At 52.1% G+C, this 17,047-nt stretch overlaps 2 protein-coding genes across 2 annotated transcripts; both read right to left on the minus strand.

Moving 5' to 3' along the window:
* Positions 1 to 329: 329 nt before the first annotated feature.
* Positions 330 to 2,302, minus strand: PG994_008733 (uncharacterized protein; the record flags this gene model as incomplete). The annotated part of the gene is made up of 4 exons (XM_066860142.1): positions 330 to 556; positions 603 to 1,185; positions 1,230 to 1,753; positions 1,813 to 2,302. 4 exons carry the CDS (start codon positions 2,300 to 2,302, stop codon positions 330 to 332), a joined length of 1,824 nt encoding a protein of 607 aa, XP_066713731.1.
* A 1,874-nt stretch (positions 2,303 to 4,176) lies between these two features.
* PG994_008734 (FAT domain-containing protein) lies at positions 4,177 to 15,932 on the minus strand (the record flags this gene model as incomplete). The annotated part of the gene is made up of 9 exons (XM_066860143.1): positions 4,177 to 4,527; positions 4,593 to 4,859; positions 4,911 to 9,980; positions 10,063 to 11,535; positions 11,609 to 14,638; positions 14,703 to 15,080; positions 15,151 to 15,263; positions 15,298 to 15,780; positions 15,878 to 15,932. 9 exons carry the CDS (start codon positions 15,930 to 15,932, stop codon positions 4,177 to 4,179), a joined length of 11,220 nt encoding a protein of 3,739 aa, XP_066713732.1.
* Between the last annotated feature and the right edge of the window lie 1,115 nt (positions 15,933 to 17,047).

Below are 17,047 nucleotides of genomic sequence, written 5' to 3' on the forward strand. Positions count from 1 at the left end.
GGCCGTTGATGGTCATATGGCGATGCCGCATGATTGAATTGCATTTATCGTTTGGCGCACCGTTGTTGTCGCTCTTGCCAGGCGGTTGCACCGTCCGCAAGAAGACGGTCGAATGAGCGAGTATCGCCCTCAGCGTTGGGCAGATCGCCTGCCTCCGGGGAAATCCATAACGTCCGCCTCGTGGACATTCCCTTCCGCAAATCATGCCGAGGAGCCGTACTCGAGGGTGGCCCTCTATTGATAACACTTCCTAATAAGCCTCCAATGTCGATTGATGACACACCACTGATACAGGCAAACGCATAGCAAAGAGTAGGCTCGTGAGAAGCTCAACGCCACAAGTCCCTGTCGCCCTTGCCTCCCGAGCTGCTCATAGGGCGAGGCCACTCATCCCTAGCGCCACCCGAATCCATGCTTCCATTTCTCAGGCCAGAACTGCGGCGTCCTGTGGGAGCTTCAGGGCTCGAGGGGACGGCGAGGAAGCCGCCTGTCCCGTTGGACATCACAACACTCCTTCGAGCCCCCGCAGCGCCTTCCCGCCAAGTTGCTCCGGCATCTGCCAGACCATAGGAGCTTAAGGGGACGTTTGGTGGAGGCTGAACTGCCATTTCGAGCATGCCCTCGGCGGCCACCACCCCCACCGTATCCGGGTGCGTCGATAGGGTCCATCTTCACGATGCTCCAGTCGATATCATCTTCGTCGCCTTTAGTGTAGATTTCGAGCGTCTGGTTCAAGTTCAAGACGGGCGGGCCAAAACCACCATGTCCTGCCCCTGCAAATGGGTTTGTAGAAGCCGCAGAAGCGAACGGATTATTGCTGCTGAACCGGTTTTGATTGGGCGCAGCGAATGGCGATGGCGCCAGCTTCATGGAATGGGAGCTGCTCGGACGAGCAGAACCGCTACCAGCGAAAGATGGCATGGGCGGCGGCAACCCGGCCATCGTATCCGGAAAGCCGGGGTCGCGGACATAAAGAGACGATAAACGCGGTAGACCACCGGCAAAGAGGGACTGAGCCAGGTAGTTGTAGTAGCCTTGCGTCATGCCAATGTACGCGCTCATTTTGGGGGACGCGGTGATCTCGTAGCGCAAGGTTTCCAGAGAGAAATTTGCGATAGGCGGAATAGGCGTGTTGAGAGAGGGAACGCGGATTCCACTTCGCTCACCATAGTTAAGGCCTGGAGCCTAGGGGCGTCGGCCAGGAAATCCTGGAGGTTCTGTGGGCGCACGCCGGTGCTGATGATGGAGAGCACCTTCAGTCGCATCTGTGCATCGCGACGGGAAAGGTAAGCGGCGAGTCCGGCCGATGTGACTCGCGGCGTCTCGACGAGATCAAGTTCAACCAGAGCCGGAAAAGCTGGCAGCATATCGTTGTTTTGGAAGATATCATCGTCCACAACGTAGCTGTCGGTGATCTTCAACGCACGCAACTTGGGCAAGACAGAGAGGACATGGCGCAAGGCAGCCGGATCCACGTTGATCTTGACGAGTTCCATAACCTCGAGATTTGGCCAGATGTCACCTTTGTTCAGGGCCTCGAGGCTCCGTTCGCTCCCAGCCTTGAACGTCATCTTTCTAAGATCCGGACAGCGGGCTTGGACCTCGAACTTGAGCGTCGTGTAGGCCGGTTCGTCCTCGAAGAAGCCGTCTGGCAGGTCGACATAGCGCAGGTTGGGCAAGACGGCGATGGTCCTGGCCAGGGCCGAGGAGCGCGACTCCGTAGCATATAGGGCGTCTTGAGGAAGTTCACCATCTTTCCGAGGCGCGTAGGGTCGTCTCGAAGAGTGCGACAGAGAAGAGAGAGGCGCGCACCGGCCGTGTCCTCGGGCACGCCGTTGCGGTCCCAACGACTGCTGTTGCGCTTGCGCTTGTCGGAGAGGAAGATCTCGCGTTCGCAGTAGTGAACCGAGTCGATACGGATGCTGTGGTACAGGACGGGGATAGCAGCCTTGCGCCACTTCCTGCAAACCATGCCGGCGTGGGCGAGGTCTCGTTGGTCACACAGCATGCAAGCATCTTCTAAGGCGCTCTGTTCGCAGTTCTCGTAGGATTCGTCTTGGGAATGGGGGCAGACGAAGGTGAAGATCCTCTGCAAGACCGGGACGGGGAGATCGAGCCAAGGCGCAGAGCCGGTAGGATAGGCCTGTGAGCCATTGTAGTATTTATTGTGGCCGTTGGTAGGCTTGGAGTTGGAGTAGGCGTCGGGGTAGCGCTGGTCGCGGTCGTAATTGAAGTTCTGGGGCTCTATCTTTCCCTTGGACTTTTTGCTGCGCCGAAACAGTTTCATCACGGTGAACTTCATGGTTACAAAAGAGGGGTGGGAGAAAGTAGCGAGGTTGAGGGACGGCGAGCCTTACCGTTCCCTCTGTCCTCGGCCACGGGGGGATATATATTAAACCATTCAAGTACGCAATACTGTTCGGGAAAAGGAGCCTATCCTAGCAGCTGGCAAAGTGGTTGGTAGAAGGCGGGAGATCTGGGGGCGGAGGATTGGTAAAAGGATTGGAGAGGGGCGTGGTCGATCGCTCCCCTGTTGAGGTACAGACGTTGGCTCGAGCCGAGCGTTTGATTGGTTTGTTGGCTGAGTGCTCGAGTAGAGGCAGGAATGGAGAACGGTGACGATGACGGTTGCCCCCCAAACACCCCCTACGTATGTCGCTTAAAATTGAGCTTGTATATAGACCAAGGTCGATCAGAGAGAGGGTAGACCCGGCGAGCAGGATTTGTCAAGATAACCTTGTTGTATGTGGAAAGAGTAGGTTGAGGTAGGTTGAGATGTCAGGCGGATCAGTCAGTGCTTGGCAGTTGCTTGTGTGTGTCCTCAGCAATGAACGGATCAATCGGCGGATGTCCAAATTAAACGATACGAAATTAAGAGACTGGTTGAGATCCAGATTTGCTGGATTGATAAGGATGTACGTATTGGGATAATCGAGCAGATCGAATGGGCGAGGCAAAGGCCAAGAAAAAGCAAGGCAGCGAGCTGTGTGCATGTAATTGAATTGAATTGAATCTGATTCAACTGATTGACTTGGAATGAACAGGAAACAAAGAAGAAGTTAGTTGGTGGTGCCCCCTCCAGATTATTTCGGTCGCTGCCAGGGTTCGGGATTGGCATATGTCAGCTGTCAGGACCTCAGCATGCACCAAGACAAAGGCAAGTCGAGGAGCGCTGGCCAATTAGACGACGGGATGATTGTTCGTTCTGTTCCCTTTTTACTCTTTTACCACTGATGAACTCGTGCCTGAGAGGGCGAAGTCGTACCTAGGTTCGGGGCTAGTCATCCAGCAATCCCAGAGCTCCTGCGGTGCCTGCGGTGCCTGCGGTGCCTGCGGTTAGGGGTCCCTTTTCAGCGCCCCCATTCCCAGCTTCTGCTCATTCTGTTCAGGGGTCCCTGGCCCATATCCTCTGATTGGCCTGACCCCTGGCTAGCCGCCTGGATGGAGCAAGTCGTCACTTGAGCTGCTGCCGTCAGTCCCCACCACTTCCCCCCATTTTGTTTCAGTACATACCTCATATCGCGATGGATAGTAGTATTTTGCGACCCTACATAGACAAAATTCTTTCCGGATGGCACTATTTCTACCCCATCATTCGAGACTGGCCTGTCCAGAACCTGTCGAGTCTCTTTGGGTCGCCCATTTGATGATGTCCTCGATGTGCTTCTATCACCAAGTAGGGTTGAGCCGTCATCTGTGCTTCCAGTGCGCCGGAAGCACAAGATTCCACTAACCAGTCAAACTTTCGGCCGTTACGACCACACTTCGGCTGCATCTTTAAACATGGCCCCGTGGATCTCTAGCATGTGCTTGGCATTTTGGAGACTCTAGGTGCCCAGCAAAATCAGATGTCGTGCATAATGAATACAAGGCGTACATTTTATTCGTGTCTAGAATAGCGAACGTGTCTCGAGAGACACTCAAATTACAATCAACAGTTCTTATACATAATCTGGGTTTACCATTGCCTTAAGGCAGCCCATCGGCGTTCGTACGCCTTTCTCTCCTCCCCTGACCCTAGACATGATGATGCCAGAATCCATTCCCTGATACAAAGTCTTTTTGGAATCGCCATCGTACAATGCCAGGAACGCCTTCGCTGCACCCCCATCGCAATGCAAATTAGAAGTCACCCGAAACATGCCACCCCAACGAAGAAAGAAAGAGGTACCCCGCTCAGAGGTAGGGCATCCAGAGAGCATCGCACTGCCCCAGGTTGATCGGGTTGACCGCCTTCGCAATCAGATCAATCACCGTCTGGTTGGCCGGCAGGTTGCCCACGGGACTAGCCGCCAGACTGACTGCTCGCTTCACAATCATGTCGCAGTTCGTCTGCACCGTGTCACGCAACTGGTTTTCGTTGAGGTGGATCGCCCGGTGGCTGCTCGTAAACCAGAAGATCATCTCGTCACGCACAAACAGCGTGAGTGCGTGTTCGAGCTCAAACTCGGGTTCGGTGAGGCAACGCGCGATGGCCATGATGGCACAGCTGAAAATGCCTTCGGTGGCCAGAGGACCCATGAGCGTCTGCAGGTTGGGCGTAAGTCGGAACGGCACAGGCTGGGGTTGTGGAAGAAAGGCTTGGCCGGTGCCATGAACGACATCAACTCCGATCCCCAGATCTTGCCCGATCCTCGCGCGATATTGATCTTGTGCGGATATCGGCCCGTCATGTAGAGAATATAAGTCATGAAAGTCAAAGCCGAAAGCTGGTAAGAGAAGCGACGTCGGAACAGCCAGAACTCGGAGAATTCGGGGAAGGTGGCCTGGAAATAGTCCAGGGCGACGGTATGAGGAACCCACTTCTCCTGGATCGCTGTAAACACTTCAAGGCGAGCATTAACGCCAGAATCGTGTTTCTGGTTTATGTTAGCATGACTGGCAGGGTCCATGTGCAGGGGTTGACTAACCGCTCCCTTGGGCTCAATGAGCGCCCTCAACTTGTCCATCGTGAACAACACCGGCTCGTCCTTCTGCATGCTATTGCGCCTGCAATGGTCCTCGAAAATCCCTTGCAAGGTGATATAGGAGGTATCCTCTTGTACGATTCTTATGTGCGGTGCAAGGGGAACCATCAGTGGAAGAGTGAACTGTAGATCTCGGCGCCGAGACTCCTTCCGCTTAGTAAGAGTCTGGTTCAGATGTCGGAAGAGCTGCAAGATTCTCTCTTCCCTACGGCAGTGCCGTGCTGCTGGGTGTTGGATGGCGAATGCATGGATGCTACCATCGTGACCACGGATTGTGATGCGACGATGAGAGACGCCGATTGCTCGGACCAGATCCACGTTAGGCAAGAAGCGCTCAATACGGATGAAGTCTTGGTTCTTATCCTTGTGTTGTAAATATTGGCCGGGAACCTCTACATCATCAAACTTCAGGTATCGGAAATCACTGAGATGTTTCGAGTACCGCTCCAGCGTATCCCGAGGGTTGCGACGATCCAGCTTTTCCTCGAACTTGTCACGCCACTTGCGCAGTTTATGGATGTATTCGTACATTGTTGGTTTGACGGATACAAAGTCGGTTTCGAATGAGGATTTGATGTGAGCTGGCAGGATTGTCTCCGCAAATCGTGTGATGTTGGTCTCGGTCGCAGCAGGCAGTTTGACGTCCTTGGCATACGAAGAAGGCATACGACTAACGTACGCAAGGCCATCGTTCAGTAGTGCGACGATCAACCGATAGGCATCCTCATCCGGCGGGCATTTGAAGTGCTTCTGAATCTGATCGACCATAGTTTCCATCGAGAGTGCTAGCAGAGGGAATGCTGTTTTCAGGGTCGACATGATCTCCTCTGTCAACTCCCACGGTGGCTTCTTTTGACCCGTGGTTGAAGGGGCTGCAGTTGCAGCTGCAGCAGTCTCGGTCTTTTGGTCACCCGCGGCCGTGGATGCTGGAGGAGGAACACTGCCAGCGTTTGGTGTAGCAGAGGCAGCTTTCTCGTCACTTGGCTCGGCCTTGGGCTGGGTAGCGGCTTCGCCACTGGCTGTCTGAGGTCTCGAGCCGGATTCCGTCTTCGCCTGAGGGTTCTCTTGCTTGGCCTGTGCAGGAGAGGTATTCGGCTTCCCGTTGGTCGCGGCAGCAGCCTGTGCTCTTTGTCGGGCCTTCTCTTTGGCTTCTTGGTTCTTCTTGATAACCAGCATGTCTTCGCGATTGGTTCGGAGCTGGAAGTACAGGGCTTGTGGGTAAGACTTGGCAATCTTCTGAAGTAGGACATGAACCCTGGGCGCCTCCTTGTGTCCAAGTCCGGTAAGGAGTTGGGGTATGAATGTGATCCAATACCAGACAGGGGTGTCGCCCTTATAATCTTCAAAGCCAGAGGCGATCGTGCCATTTGCATCGTCTAGGCTCAGAAGCCAGAGGATACGAGCAATAAGCTTTCGAGCTCTCCCATTCTTGTAGCTGCCAATGGCTTGGAGATACGACGTCAAAGCTTGCTTAGCCGAGTTGAGGTCGGTTGCGTCTTCCTTAAATTTGCGGTCGTTGAAGTATCCCCATTCGGCCCAAGCCTTGGCTTTGCTGATGTCGTAATACAGCGCCGTGCCATAGGCAGCATCGGCATCCTCCTTTTGTTTCAGCTTCTCCAGGAACATGCCCTTGAGTGTGTAGAACTCGGCCTTCTGCTGGGCGTTGAAATAGTTCAAGTTGGTGTTGTTGATCACGTCCAACCCACTGCTCAGCTCCTCCGGGTTTTCATAGTGGCATTTGGCCTGCTCTCTCAACTTGAGGAATGCCTCCTGGATCTCTATATTCGGCAGAGTATAGATACGGCTGAGTTGAGCGATGCATACTTCTGGAAGGTTGTGTTTGCGGGCAACATGGGCAAAGCGGTTGATAATCCAGGCTGTCTCGTGGTAGCCCCGGTATGCGAAGGAAGCGCCGTTAGCGTTGGGGCCTTGCTGGGGAAGCAGCTGGAGATATTGACTGTTGATCAGTGCGAAGATGTGCTGTCGCCATGTAACCAAGTCTTGCCAGTCAGTAATATCATCCCAGACATTGGGCAGTCGGTCTCGCCAGGAACCTGGGAGTAATTTGAGCTCGCCTGACTTCACGTCGAGATTCGCCTGGGTTGTGCTTGCTAGGCTCTGGCAGATAATGTTCGCATCATGGAGCTCGACAAGTTGTTGGAAGTTGTGAAGCATGGGAATATGAGCAGCTGTCAGGCGTCGCGGTAGCTGGTGCCACTTGCGAATCGACAGTTGAATTGCCTCGTCGCACACTCTGTTGAAGTCCGTCTGCGTTTCCGCACTCCTATTGTTATGTAGCTTGAGCAGAGCCATAAAACCCTGGAAGAATGACCGTCGGGCAGTTGGGGCATCCATCACACCCTTAATGATGTGATCTAAACTGTCCCGGTGCTCTTGGTTCTGCCACATCTCAACACTGCGCCAGGCACACTCTAGTAGAAGATCCTGGAGGTTTTCGTGCTTGGCAAAGTCTTGAAGGATTTCCCACTGCTGTAGTTTCTCAGCACACAAGACCCAGTGGTCTTCCCAGAGCATGTACTCCCCCTGAGAAAAGGGGATCACGCCAGTGCGAGCCTTGATCTGAGCCGCTTCGTACATCTTCTGAGCTTTGTCCCACATGCCGTTCTGTTCGTAAGAAAGAGCAGCATTGGTCTCCACGAAGTGGCAGCGGCGGCGCCATGTACCGTAGAAGAGATCATCCTCCTTGAGGTTTGCGTAGAGCTCGACCAACGCATCAAGGTTGCTCTCGCGGACAGTCGATGATTCCCCGTCAGACTTAACAGCGGCTTTTTCGAGCTGAACAAGCGCTGTGTACCAAGCGTCGTAGGTTTTAGCCCCGAACTTCAGCACATGAGGGGGGATTTTGCACTCGGGCCATGCCTTAGCAGCGCCAGCTAGCAAAGACTGCACAACATTTGGTCTCTTATCTATTTGTCGTGAATGGAAATCCTTCGTTAGAAGAACTACCAGGCCCTTCTCGAGATCGGTCTTCTCCTCCTTGAGGGTGGCAGACCAGTAGATGGGAAACAAGACCACCCAGAGTTCATGGGCCAGATTCGTGTCAACATGCTGCAGTTGTATGAGGGGTTCAATGACATCTCGTAGCTTGACATCACCCACCTCCATAACAAATCGTCGATGATTCGCCATGAACGTGTCGTACTTATCATCAGCCATGGCCGATGGGTCCCGGCTATCCTTGGCATATGTGCCAAAAGCAAGCGATGCGGGCAGTGTTCGGAAATCCTCGTGGTGAAGTTGAACGCTCGAATTGGCCTCTACCGCACCAAAAAGAAGTTGACAGGCCTGCGCAAGCCAGAATGAATCGGCCAATGTGTCCCAGTTCTGCGCCGTGATGACATATTGCAGACGAGCAGTGGCGGTCCGTGACAGAGACTTATCAAAGATGGCCATGAATCGGTTGCGCATATCAACATCTTGGGCTCTGGTACCTATCAAGAACGCATGTTCCATACGAACTGTAAGCTCCGTCCTAGTGATCTTTGGGTCTTCGTAGATGCGAATGACTAGCTCCAAGAATTTCGTGAGCATGGTAGGATCAGCTCGGTGTTCGAACGAAAGCATCTTATGCAACACAGCAGTTTTCTCTTTGAGTGTAGGCCATGTGCCCTCGGATCGGAATACCCAGTCCTCGACCATCTCAAGAATCTTTTGGCAGAGAGGGATGCTGAGAGACTTTTCAACAAGGGTGGCCAGTACGCTGAGGAATGGCCGCCGGTTGTCACCAAGGATTTCCATGCGCATAGCCGTGACTTCAATTGCTTTGATCATCAGGTTTGTCTGAATCTCGAGTTCGTGGGCGGACATCTCCCCGTTTTGGGCAGTTGGGTCTGCCGCACGTATTGCCGTCACGCCCAGCTGGTGAGATGTAACAGCACTGTAATGCGTGACATGCTCTCTGGCAAGCTTGACTTGAAGAGCTTTCATCAAGGCTGGTATGTGTTGGTCAATGACCGAAGGTTTGCGTTGCCCCAAAGACCAGAGAATGTTCACACCCGACACGTAATTCGATGCGTTCAAGGTCTCTGTAGCTATCATCGAGAGGAAGGTGACGATTTCAGACGTTGGCGCTTCGGCTTCCCCTTCGACATCAGCGTCTTCCATAGGAACATCCTCGGGGGCTGCATCGAGAATACGCTGCACAATAGATCTCATGGTCCGCCCATCGTCGTATTCTTTATCTGCAAAATGGAGACAGTCCTGCAGCTCTGGATTATCAGATCTCAAGCTCTTCTCAAGGACCTTCTGCACGGATGGCATGTTCCTGACGATCCACTCATCCTTTTTGAAGTTCAAGATTGTGCGGACGACCTGAAGAGTGTTGATGATGTTGGTAATGAACTTCTCATCGTACGCCTCCTTGTCATTGGGGTCTGCGCTAAGAATCTTCGAGGTCCTCTCGCTAGCAAGTACGACCTCCGTCACGTTGGGGAACAAATCGCACTCCAAGTCACCCCAGTACTGCGGTTGGAGCAGGTTGTACAGCAACGACATCGCCTTCTTGCACAGCTCAGTTGACTGAGGAGGCAATGCTGAAGCAGCGCCCGGAGGAGAGTCTCTTGGCTTAGCCGATGGCACACGGTACCGTTCATTGAGCTGCGCGATGAACTCAACCAGGTATTTGACCATCTTGATTCGATACTGGTCCGGTATCTGGTACTCCTTGGTAGGCACTGGCTGCCGAACAGTAGGCGGGGAGGATATTGGCTGATCGCTCTCGAGGCGCCGTTTCCTGGAGTTTGGAGATTCGGACGTAGTCCTGGCGGTGCCATTATGAACACCATCAACACGTCTTTGCTCCCACTCCCAGACTAGCCACATCATGTTGAGGGCAAGCTTCTTACTCTCGTTAGAAGAGCTTTGTGGCGCAGAAACCTTCCTAAGAGACGTGACGATGAGTAAGGCGAACTTGTCACGAGACTCGAAGAACAAATCCGGGTGTCTGACGAGGAAGTGAAATATGCTTGTCATCTGCTGGACGTTTTGGCCTTCCTCGGCAAGGATCCGTCGCGGTGCCATAGCCCAGACTGCATTGCGGTCGCTAGGCGACGCGTTGCAACGTTTGGGGGAGGACAGGGGCCATTAGCTCCAAGGCCTGCGTGACCAATGCTCGTCCCTCGTTTTGACTTGTCCGAAGTAGCGAATAGTAGACCTGGGTGACGATCTTGGCAGGGGTTTCGTAGTGTGCTATGAAGTACCCTATTACAACATAGGCGGCGTGCTTGTTGATTGCATCGTCAAGGCGGATGTAGGTCCAACCAAACTTAATGATGTCCTTCCTAGCATCTTGTAAGATAGCATGATGGTATTTGACGAGCATGGCAGACAGCTGAAGAACCTCCATTCTAGTGTGGTCAATTCCTGGCTGGGCTAGGTCTTCCTGCGGGTCACCTAGGTTGACCTTCCAGATCTTCGCATTGATGGACTCAATGACCGAGCGGTTCATAAGCTTCTGGGGCTTAGGCTGGTCGAGCTGGTTCCAGTGACGCATGATGTCCATGGCCACGATGGGGTTCACGATATTTCGGAGTAGGAAGCATTTCGTTCTCTGGCTCGCTTGCTTACCGGAGTATATGTCTAAACAACGAAGGATGACCGATTTCCAGTAATCAATCGATTCGTTGCAAATGACATGTTTGTATATGAACTGGAAGAAAGCAGAAGTAGCTCGGAAATCATCTGAAGTCACGGACTCAACCAAGCCAAACAGAGAATCAAGGTCTTTGGTGTTAAGCGCAAGAGCCTTTGTAAAGATCGCCATCAACTGTTCAGCTGCTTGGTTGGCCGGTAAGCGCAGGTGGGGAGGGAGATGGTTGCTGCGAAGCTGGCGCTCTAGATCTTTCCCGACAAGGTGTAACCAACTGATGATATCCTTTCGCCCAAGCCAGCCCTGAGCGTTAGGGAAGTGGCTAAGAGCATCTAGGACATTGACTGTGTTGATGATGGTGACATATTTGGTGTCCTTGTTGGCACCAACGATCTCGCCGCAGAATTTGGTGAGAGCATCTACATGAGCGGCGGCGTGATCTCTGAGTACCTGGCTATCCGATGTCGACAAGACCTGAGCAAGGAAGCGTCCGTATTTGATGTCTTCCAGCTTGCTCGACAGGAAGCTCCAAATATCCTGGGGGTATCGATTGATATATTTGTAAAGAGGAAGTCGGAAAGGACTGTGCTGCGTTCGTCTCAACTTCTCCTCCAGCTCAAGCACCGTATCGATTAGGCGTTCTTTGAACTGTTCGGCTGCCGGCGGGAGAAGATGGAATATGTTGAACACGGCAGCAATCACCTTCATTTGACTGTGCTGCTCGAAGAACGTGAAGGAGATTTGCTGTAGCACCGTCAAATCTGCGAGGTTCTTGATGTGGTCGAGCAGCCGAGCTCCTATCTCCACTTTGAAATAGGTAGTCAGCAGACGCAAGAGCCGGGCAAGATTGTCCAGGCCATGCGTCGTCAATCGCTTCAGGGTCTTGAAGATTCGCAAGAACAGGTCGAAGGCCTTGTTGAAGCAAGTCTTTGGGTAGCTTATTCGTGTGAGACAACACAGCTCGGAGAGACTCATTAGCCGCTTCGATGGTGGGCTTCGACTCAGAGTACAGGCATTTGAAAAACACTGATACTATCTTGGTCCTTGTAGGGTTGTTCTGGCCCTTCGAGAAATCATCGAAACTCATAGCCTTGCTAAGGATTCTGATACAGGCAACTCGTAGGTTGACGATAGATTCGTGAGTCCGGAACTCCTGCGGCTTGCCCGCTAACGACTCATCGGTGGCATCAGCCAATGCAAGCGACTCCATAAGCAGCCGATTGAGCGAATCGTCAAAGGGGATGAAGTCATTTTTTAGGCTCATGTAGTAAGCTACTGCATCGATATACCCAATTTGCGTTGCAAAGGGCAACGCACGAAGGGGTTTGGGATAGATGTTGGTCAGGAGACGATCTTTGAGAGGATCCAGAAGCTCCCAAATTTCAACTTGAGTGGCTTGCGCGATGAGTTCAAGCGAGCGCCTTGCCGTCGCCCGCACGTGCTTGTTGAGGTGGGATAATTCCTCGTTGAAGAGAACACATATGGTTGCGAGCCTTGGGGGTTTGACTGGCGGCTGTCCGGGTTGGGGCGTAGGGAACATTGCATCCTCCTTTTTCGCGTTCCGAGTGATCTGCTTGAGGAGGATTTCAAGTGTCTCCTGAGCACAGTTTCTGGTTCTCTCCGGAAGGTCCTGCGGCATATCCTTGATAACATATACGAGGGAACGGATAAAGTTGTCTTGTTTGCCAGCAACCCAGCCAGGCCCAAGCTCGATCTCTGTTAGCAGGTATTTGATGCCAAGACTGCCACCAGTCTTGGTGAACCATTCTTCCTCATAACAAGCATGGGAGAAAACATTGGCAAGATGGCCAAAGAATGGCAGACGCCCAACTTGTTGCCCAGGCCCAAAGATGGTCGCTGTGGAATCATACATAGCCCGAATGGCACGGAAGGCGGCATCTCGCACCTCGGGCAGATCCGACGCCAAAGACTCGACAATAGCGTCGCATAGGATACGAGTGTCAATAAATAGGGGGCCCTCGCCAGCTTTGACATTGAAAGGACTGCCGCTTCGCTTCAGGTCTATCAGGCCGCGCCCAACCTCGATGATTGTGAAATGTCGACATAGATTCATCAGGAACACGTCGGCCTCGTCTCTGAATTCTGGCAAAGACTGGGCAAACATAATTGCCTTAATCAGGCGTTTCATGATCTGGTCTTGCTCGTCTTTCTTGACGACCGATCGCTCCCGGTCAGAAGAATCGAATACTGACAAGTCGTTGTCACATTTCCGGGCGAGGAAATCCTGTGCCTGCAGTCGAACCAGTCGAGGAAGGTCCTCCGGGAGATTGTCAAACCCAATGCGAAGCTTTAGCTGGGCCTTGATCAACTGGAGTGCCTGTTTCTTGTAGAATCCATCATACTGTCTTGAAGAAGCACCTTTCGCTGTTGGCTTGGGTGTCTCCATTAGCTTTCGAATGGCACAGGCAATACCCAATTCAGCGTGGAAAGCCCTATCCCTCTTTGAGCCTATCAATCGGATGTCGAAACTTGCTGGATCATCGGCATAATTCTGGTAGTTGACTGGGAGAGCTTCGGTCATGAACTTCCGATTTCGACCGCCAAGCTTGCCAAGGATTCTCATGGTTGTATGAGCATGGAAATGGCTATAAGGATGTGGTCTTAGATGCTCAAAGAGCGCATTCATTAACTCCTCGATAACCGGTGCCATGATCGGATCAAGATACTCAGCCGTAAGATTATCAACACATAATTCCAGTGTACGCAAGCCTTGGCCAACTAGGTCGTTACCGGCTCTCAGGGCCACGACAAGCGGTCGCATTAAAAAGCTCAGATGAGGCAGGAGATTACTGAGACGTGCTGGAACAGTGAGACAGAGCTCGACATAAAGATCGCGCTCGGCAGGTTTGCGAGCGGCCATGAGGAGATTGTTGAGGACATCCAGCAACATTTCCAATAAAGGCAAAATCTGCTTGTAGAGGTGCTCGAATTTACCGCCACCAATACTTCTGAACAGAGACCGTAGAAGTAAGAAATAGTTCATCGGCTCTTCGGCCTTCGTAGATAACTCGATAGACTTCGTGACAATGTCAACAACGTGGGGAAGGAGAACCTGCTCGTTTTGGTTGGCGAACAGCGTAACTGCCATGAAAGCCAGCTTAAAGAGACGTAGTAGAATTGAGGACTTCTTCACATCAGCTGAACCAACATCTTCGATCCGTTCCAAGAGAAACTTGAGCAGCATGCCGCAGAAGCTCGGCGACGTTGCTTCGCTCGCAAGGAAGAACTGGGGTATATGCAATAGGCCCGTATGCTCGAAGATCATTTCGTACAGCCTTGGAATCTCCTGTTGGAAAACTTCATGGAACGTAGCAGGGTCGATACAGTGGAACACTGTGGCGAATGTTTCCAGAAGATCTTTCTCTTCCTTGCTGCTAGAAACCATGTAGAAATTGGCCATGTACTCGACTGGTGATGCGTATTGAGACTCAGCAGCGGGTTTCTCGATTTCGTAGTAGCGGAACACATAAGCCCCTTCTCGGAAGAGCTTTACGATCACTTTGACCTCTTCGGCAGTGAACCCGTACGAGACCTCCTGCCAGTGAGTGGGTATAACTGTGGGATCGACAGGCTTTCCAAGATTGCAGGTCTTCAGTTGGTAGAAAGTGTTCTTTAGCCCAGTCATGAGGTTCTTGAATAAGAACTTATTGTCGACAACAGGATCAGCTCCACGATCGCGAGGGTTTGACGTTTTAATAGGCATCGCGGTGAAAATATCAGTCTCATCCCAATCTGGCTGATGCTCCTTGTCGGCAAGATATGTATCAAGCTCTTGGTCAGCGGCCTGCTGAGCATATAATTTGGACAATTTGACCGCGTTGGGATACTGGCGGTTCATTGCCGCAAACTTGTCCCCGATGGCGTTGAGGACCATGAGTAGATAGTGGCGCGCATCGACTTTGTTCTGCATCTTCGCAATGCATTCTGCCATGTTCAGGAGCAACTTGGCACTCATAGTCTGGAAGCTTGTACCAGGGAAGTCGTCTTGAGATTCCTGGTGTAAACTTCCACGGTCTTCCTTATCTGCTCGGGGATAGTGCATCTCGAACATGGTGTATCAGGTCGGCCAACATGCTATATGCCAAAGGTCTCATTGTCTCGTAAACGGTCAAGCCGTCGCCAATCAAGGTTTTCTCTTCTAGCAGCTCATCGATCTTGGACAGGAATATCTTGCGGAAGTTGAAGTTGATAATGTGGCGGATGGCAACCAGCAATTCCTTGCGCGATGCAGACTTTTCTCGCGGACAATCCTGGAGGAGGCGTACCACGATGTCGGGGAGCGTTGGCAGGAAGTCGGTCAGTTGACTAGAATACTGGCGCAACAAGTATGCCAAAAAGCTCATGGTCTTGACCTGGGCCGTAATAAATTCACCAAAAGCGGCGCGGTTCTTGATATTAGGGCTAACTCCCGCAAATGTCTGGCCCTTGGCCTTGGCCTCGGCATGCGCCTGCTCCTGGGCTTTCGCCTGAAGGCACAGGACGGACTTGATCAGAGGAACGAACAATTTGACATTGGCTGGTATTATGCTCCCGGTATGTTTGGAAGACCGATACCACTATGATAGGGCACTCGGAAAGAACCTTGAATGACTGCATGCCCTTCAGCAGAGGCCGACTCTGCTGTTGCAAGTCCTGGCCCAGATCAGTGACGGAAGCCACTGGAGAGCCTGGCCGAGGGGGATTGGAAGTTCGTCTGGGTACTGCCGGGCGTCGACGGGGCGCCTGTCGCATTGGATGGAACGGCCGTGCTGTCCAGCTGTTCCCGCACCACACGCTCCATTTGCTCAAACAGTTCCTGGATCAAAGTGAGGAACGGCTGCACTTTTCCTTGCAACACCTTTGGCTGGTGCCGCATAATATCCGATATAATCTTGACACATAACGTCGCGTTGTCCTCATTATCGTTTTTAACCAGCTGCATGAGAAGGTCCACCACCTCCTCTGCATACGGCTCGAACGGTTCGGGTGACGTCTGATGTGTCGGTAATCGGTGGAATATTTCGAGGACGCAGTTCCGAAGCTTCTGCTCCGGCGAGTTGTTCTGGAACAGACATGGCCCACGGAGGACGTTGATGAGCAGTGGGACTACGCGTTTGAGGAAGGGAGGGTATGACACCGGGTTGCCTGTGTAATGATCTAGGCTGTCCCGCAGCAATGTGGCAGCCTCGAGTTTGCTCTTCGCCTCTGTAGATTGTCGCGGTTAGTAGGGCCTATGTGGCAGCGCAATGCTTGTGGGATTATATATGTGGGATGTTCCATCTAAAGATCAGATCGAACTTACCAAAGTCCGCAATAGTCAGTCTCTTGACTATATCCTCGAAGTTGAGCGCCATCATAGTGAGATGACTGCGTACTCGCAGTGTAAGTTTGCGAAATTACACATGCGCATGTGTTGATGATGGGCAAAACCGAGGACGGGCCTTATAGTATCAAGCGCGATGGGATGTCTGCGCAAATGCGCGCATGGGTGTTGTTGCGCCGACAATATGGCGATGGGCTTTCGTCGTCCGGTCGTATTTCACTTTTCGCGATATTGCACCACTGGAAGATGCTACTGGACTTGGCGGAAAGGAAAATTAAAGAAGGAAGCTCTCAAAAGCACCAAAGACAGTACAAGTTACCATTGATGATGGTTTGTACAGCTGCTAATTGACTTGAACGAAAGATTGGGGTATCATGAGAAGAAAAACGGTCGTAAGTCGCTTCAAGTCAAAAGCGTGTAGCTCAAGGCTGCACTTTATTACAACCGGCTGAAGCTCAACCTGCAAGTGCAAGAGAAACGCGACAGAAACCGTGGTGGAGGGACCTCGAGCTGCCAATTCCATGTGGGGCGCGCTAGTCTCGCTCCAAGGATTTTCCGAAGAGCCTCTCCCAGATATGCTTACATCATCATCTTATCCTACCTAATTCCCGTTTGAGATGGTAGGTTATCTTATCTTATCTTTGGAGCTGCAGGTGAATCAGATTGGCCCCTCATCATCGGCGCGCCTGCATCAATGGTAGCCCATTTACCGGGACGGGCAGTTGGAGGGGTAGATCCCTAGGAGGTAGGCAATCTGGAGTGCTTTAGGTAATGATTTCCCATTGACTCAACTGAGGATATAAACCGCGGGTTGCAGTATAATATACCTGATACATGTCACAGGGACTTGTCCAGAGAGCAATGATTGATACATCGGCGCCTTAGAAAATTGTACAATCGAAGAAGTTGAATGCGCTTCTGAGTCTATACTTGGGTCGTTCAGCTTGTGCTACATGTTTTGTTTCTTTATCAAAGTGCACTTGCGTTGCCCTTCGTCCTCAATCGTTGATGCCTGCCAGTAAACAAACACATTTGCATGCGGAATATTTCAAATTTCTGAGGCAACTGTCAGGCCGGCAAACAAACATCTTAGCCTTGTTTACTGGGTTTCGTCTGGGTGAAGAGCTATAGGCATCCTCTCCTTCGCAA

This window comes from Apiospora phragmitis (genome assembly GCF_038363925.1).
Source record: "Apiospora phragmitis strain CBS 135458 chromosome Unknown utg000008l:1.0-3514335.0:1.0-3519231.0, whole genome shotgun sequence".
In the NCBI taxonomy this organism is placed as follows: Eukaryota; Fungi; Ascomycota; class Sordariomycetes; order Amphisphaeriales; family Apiosporaceae; genus Apiospora; species Apiospora phragmitis.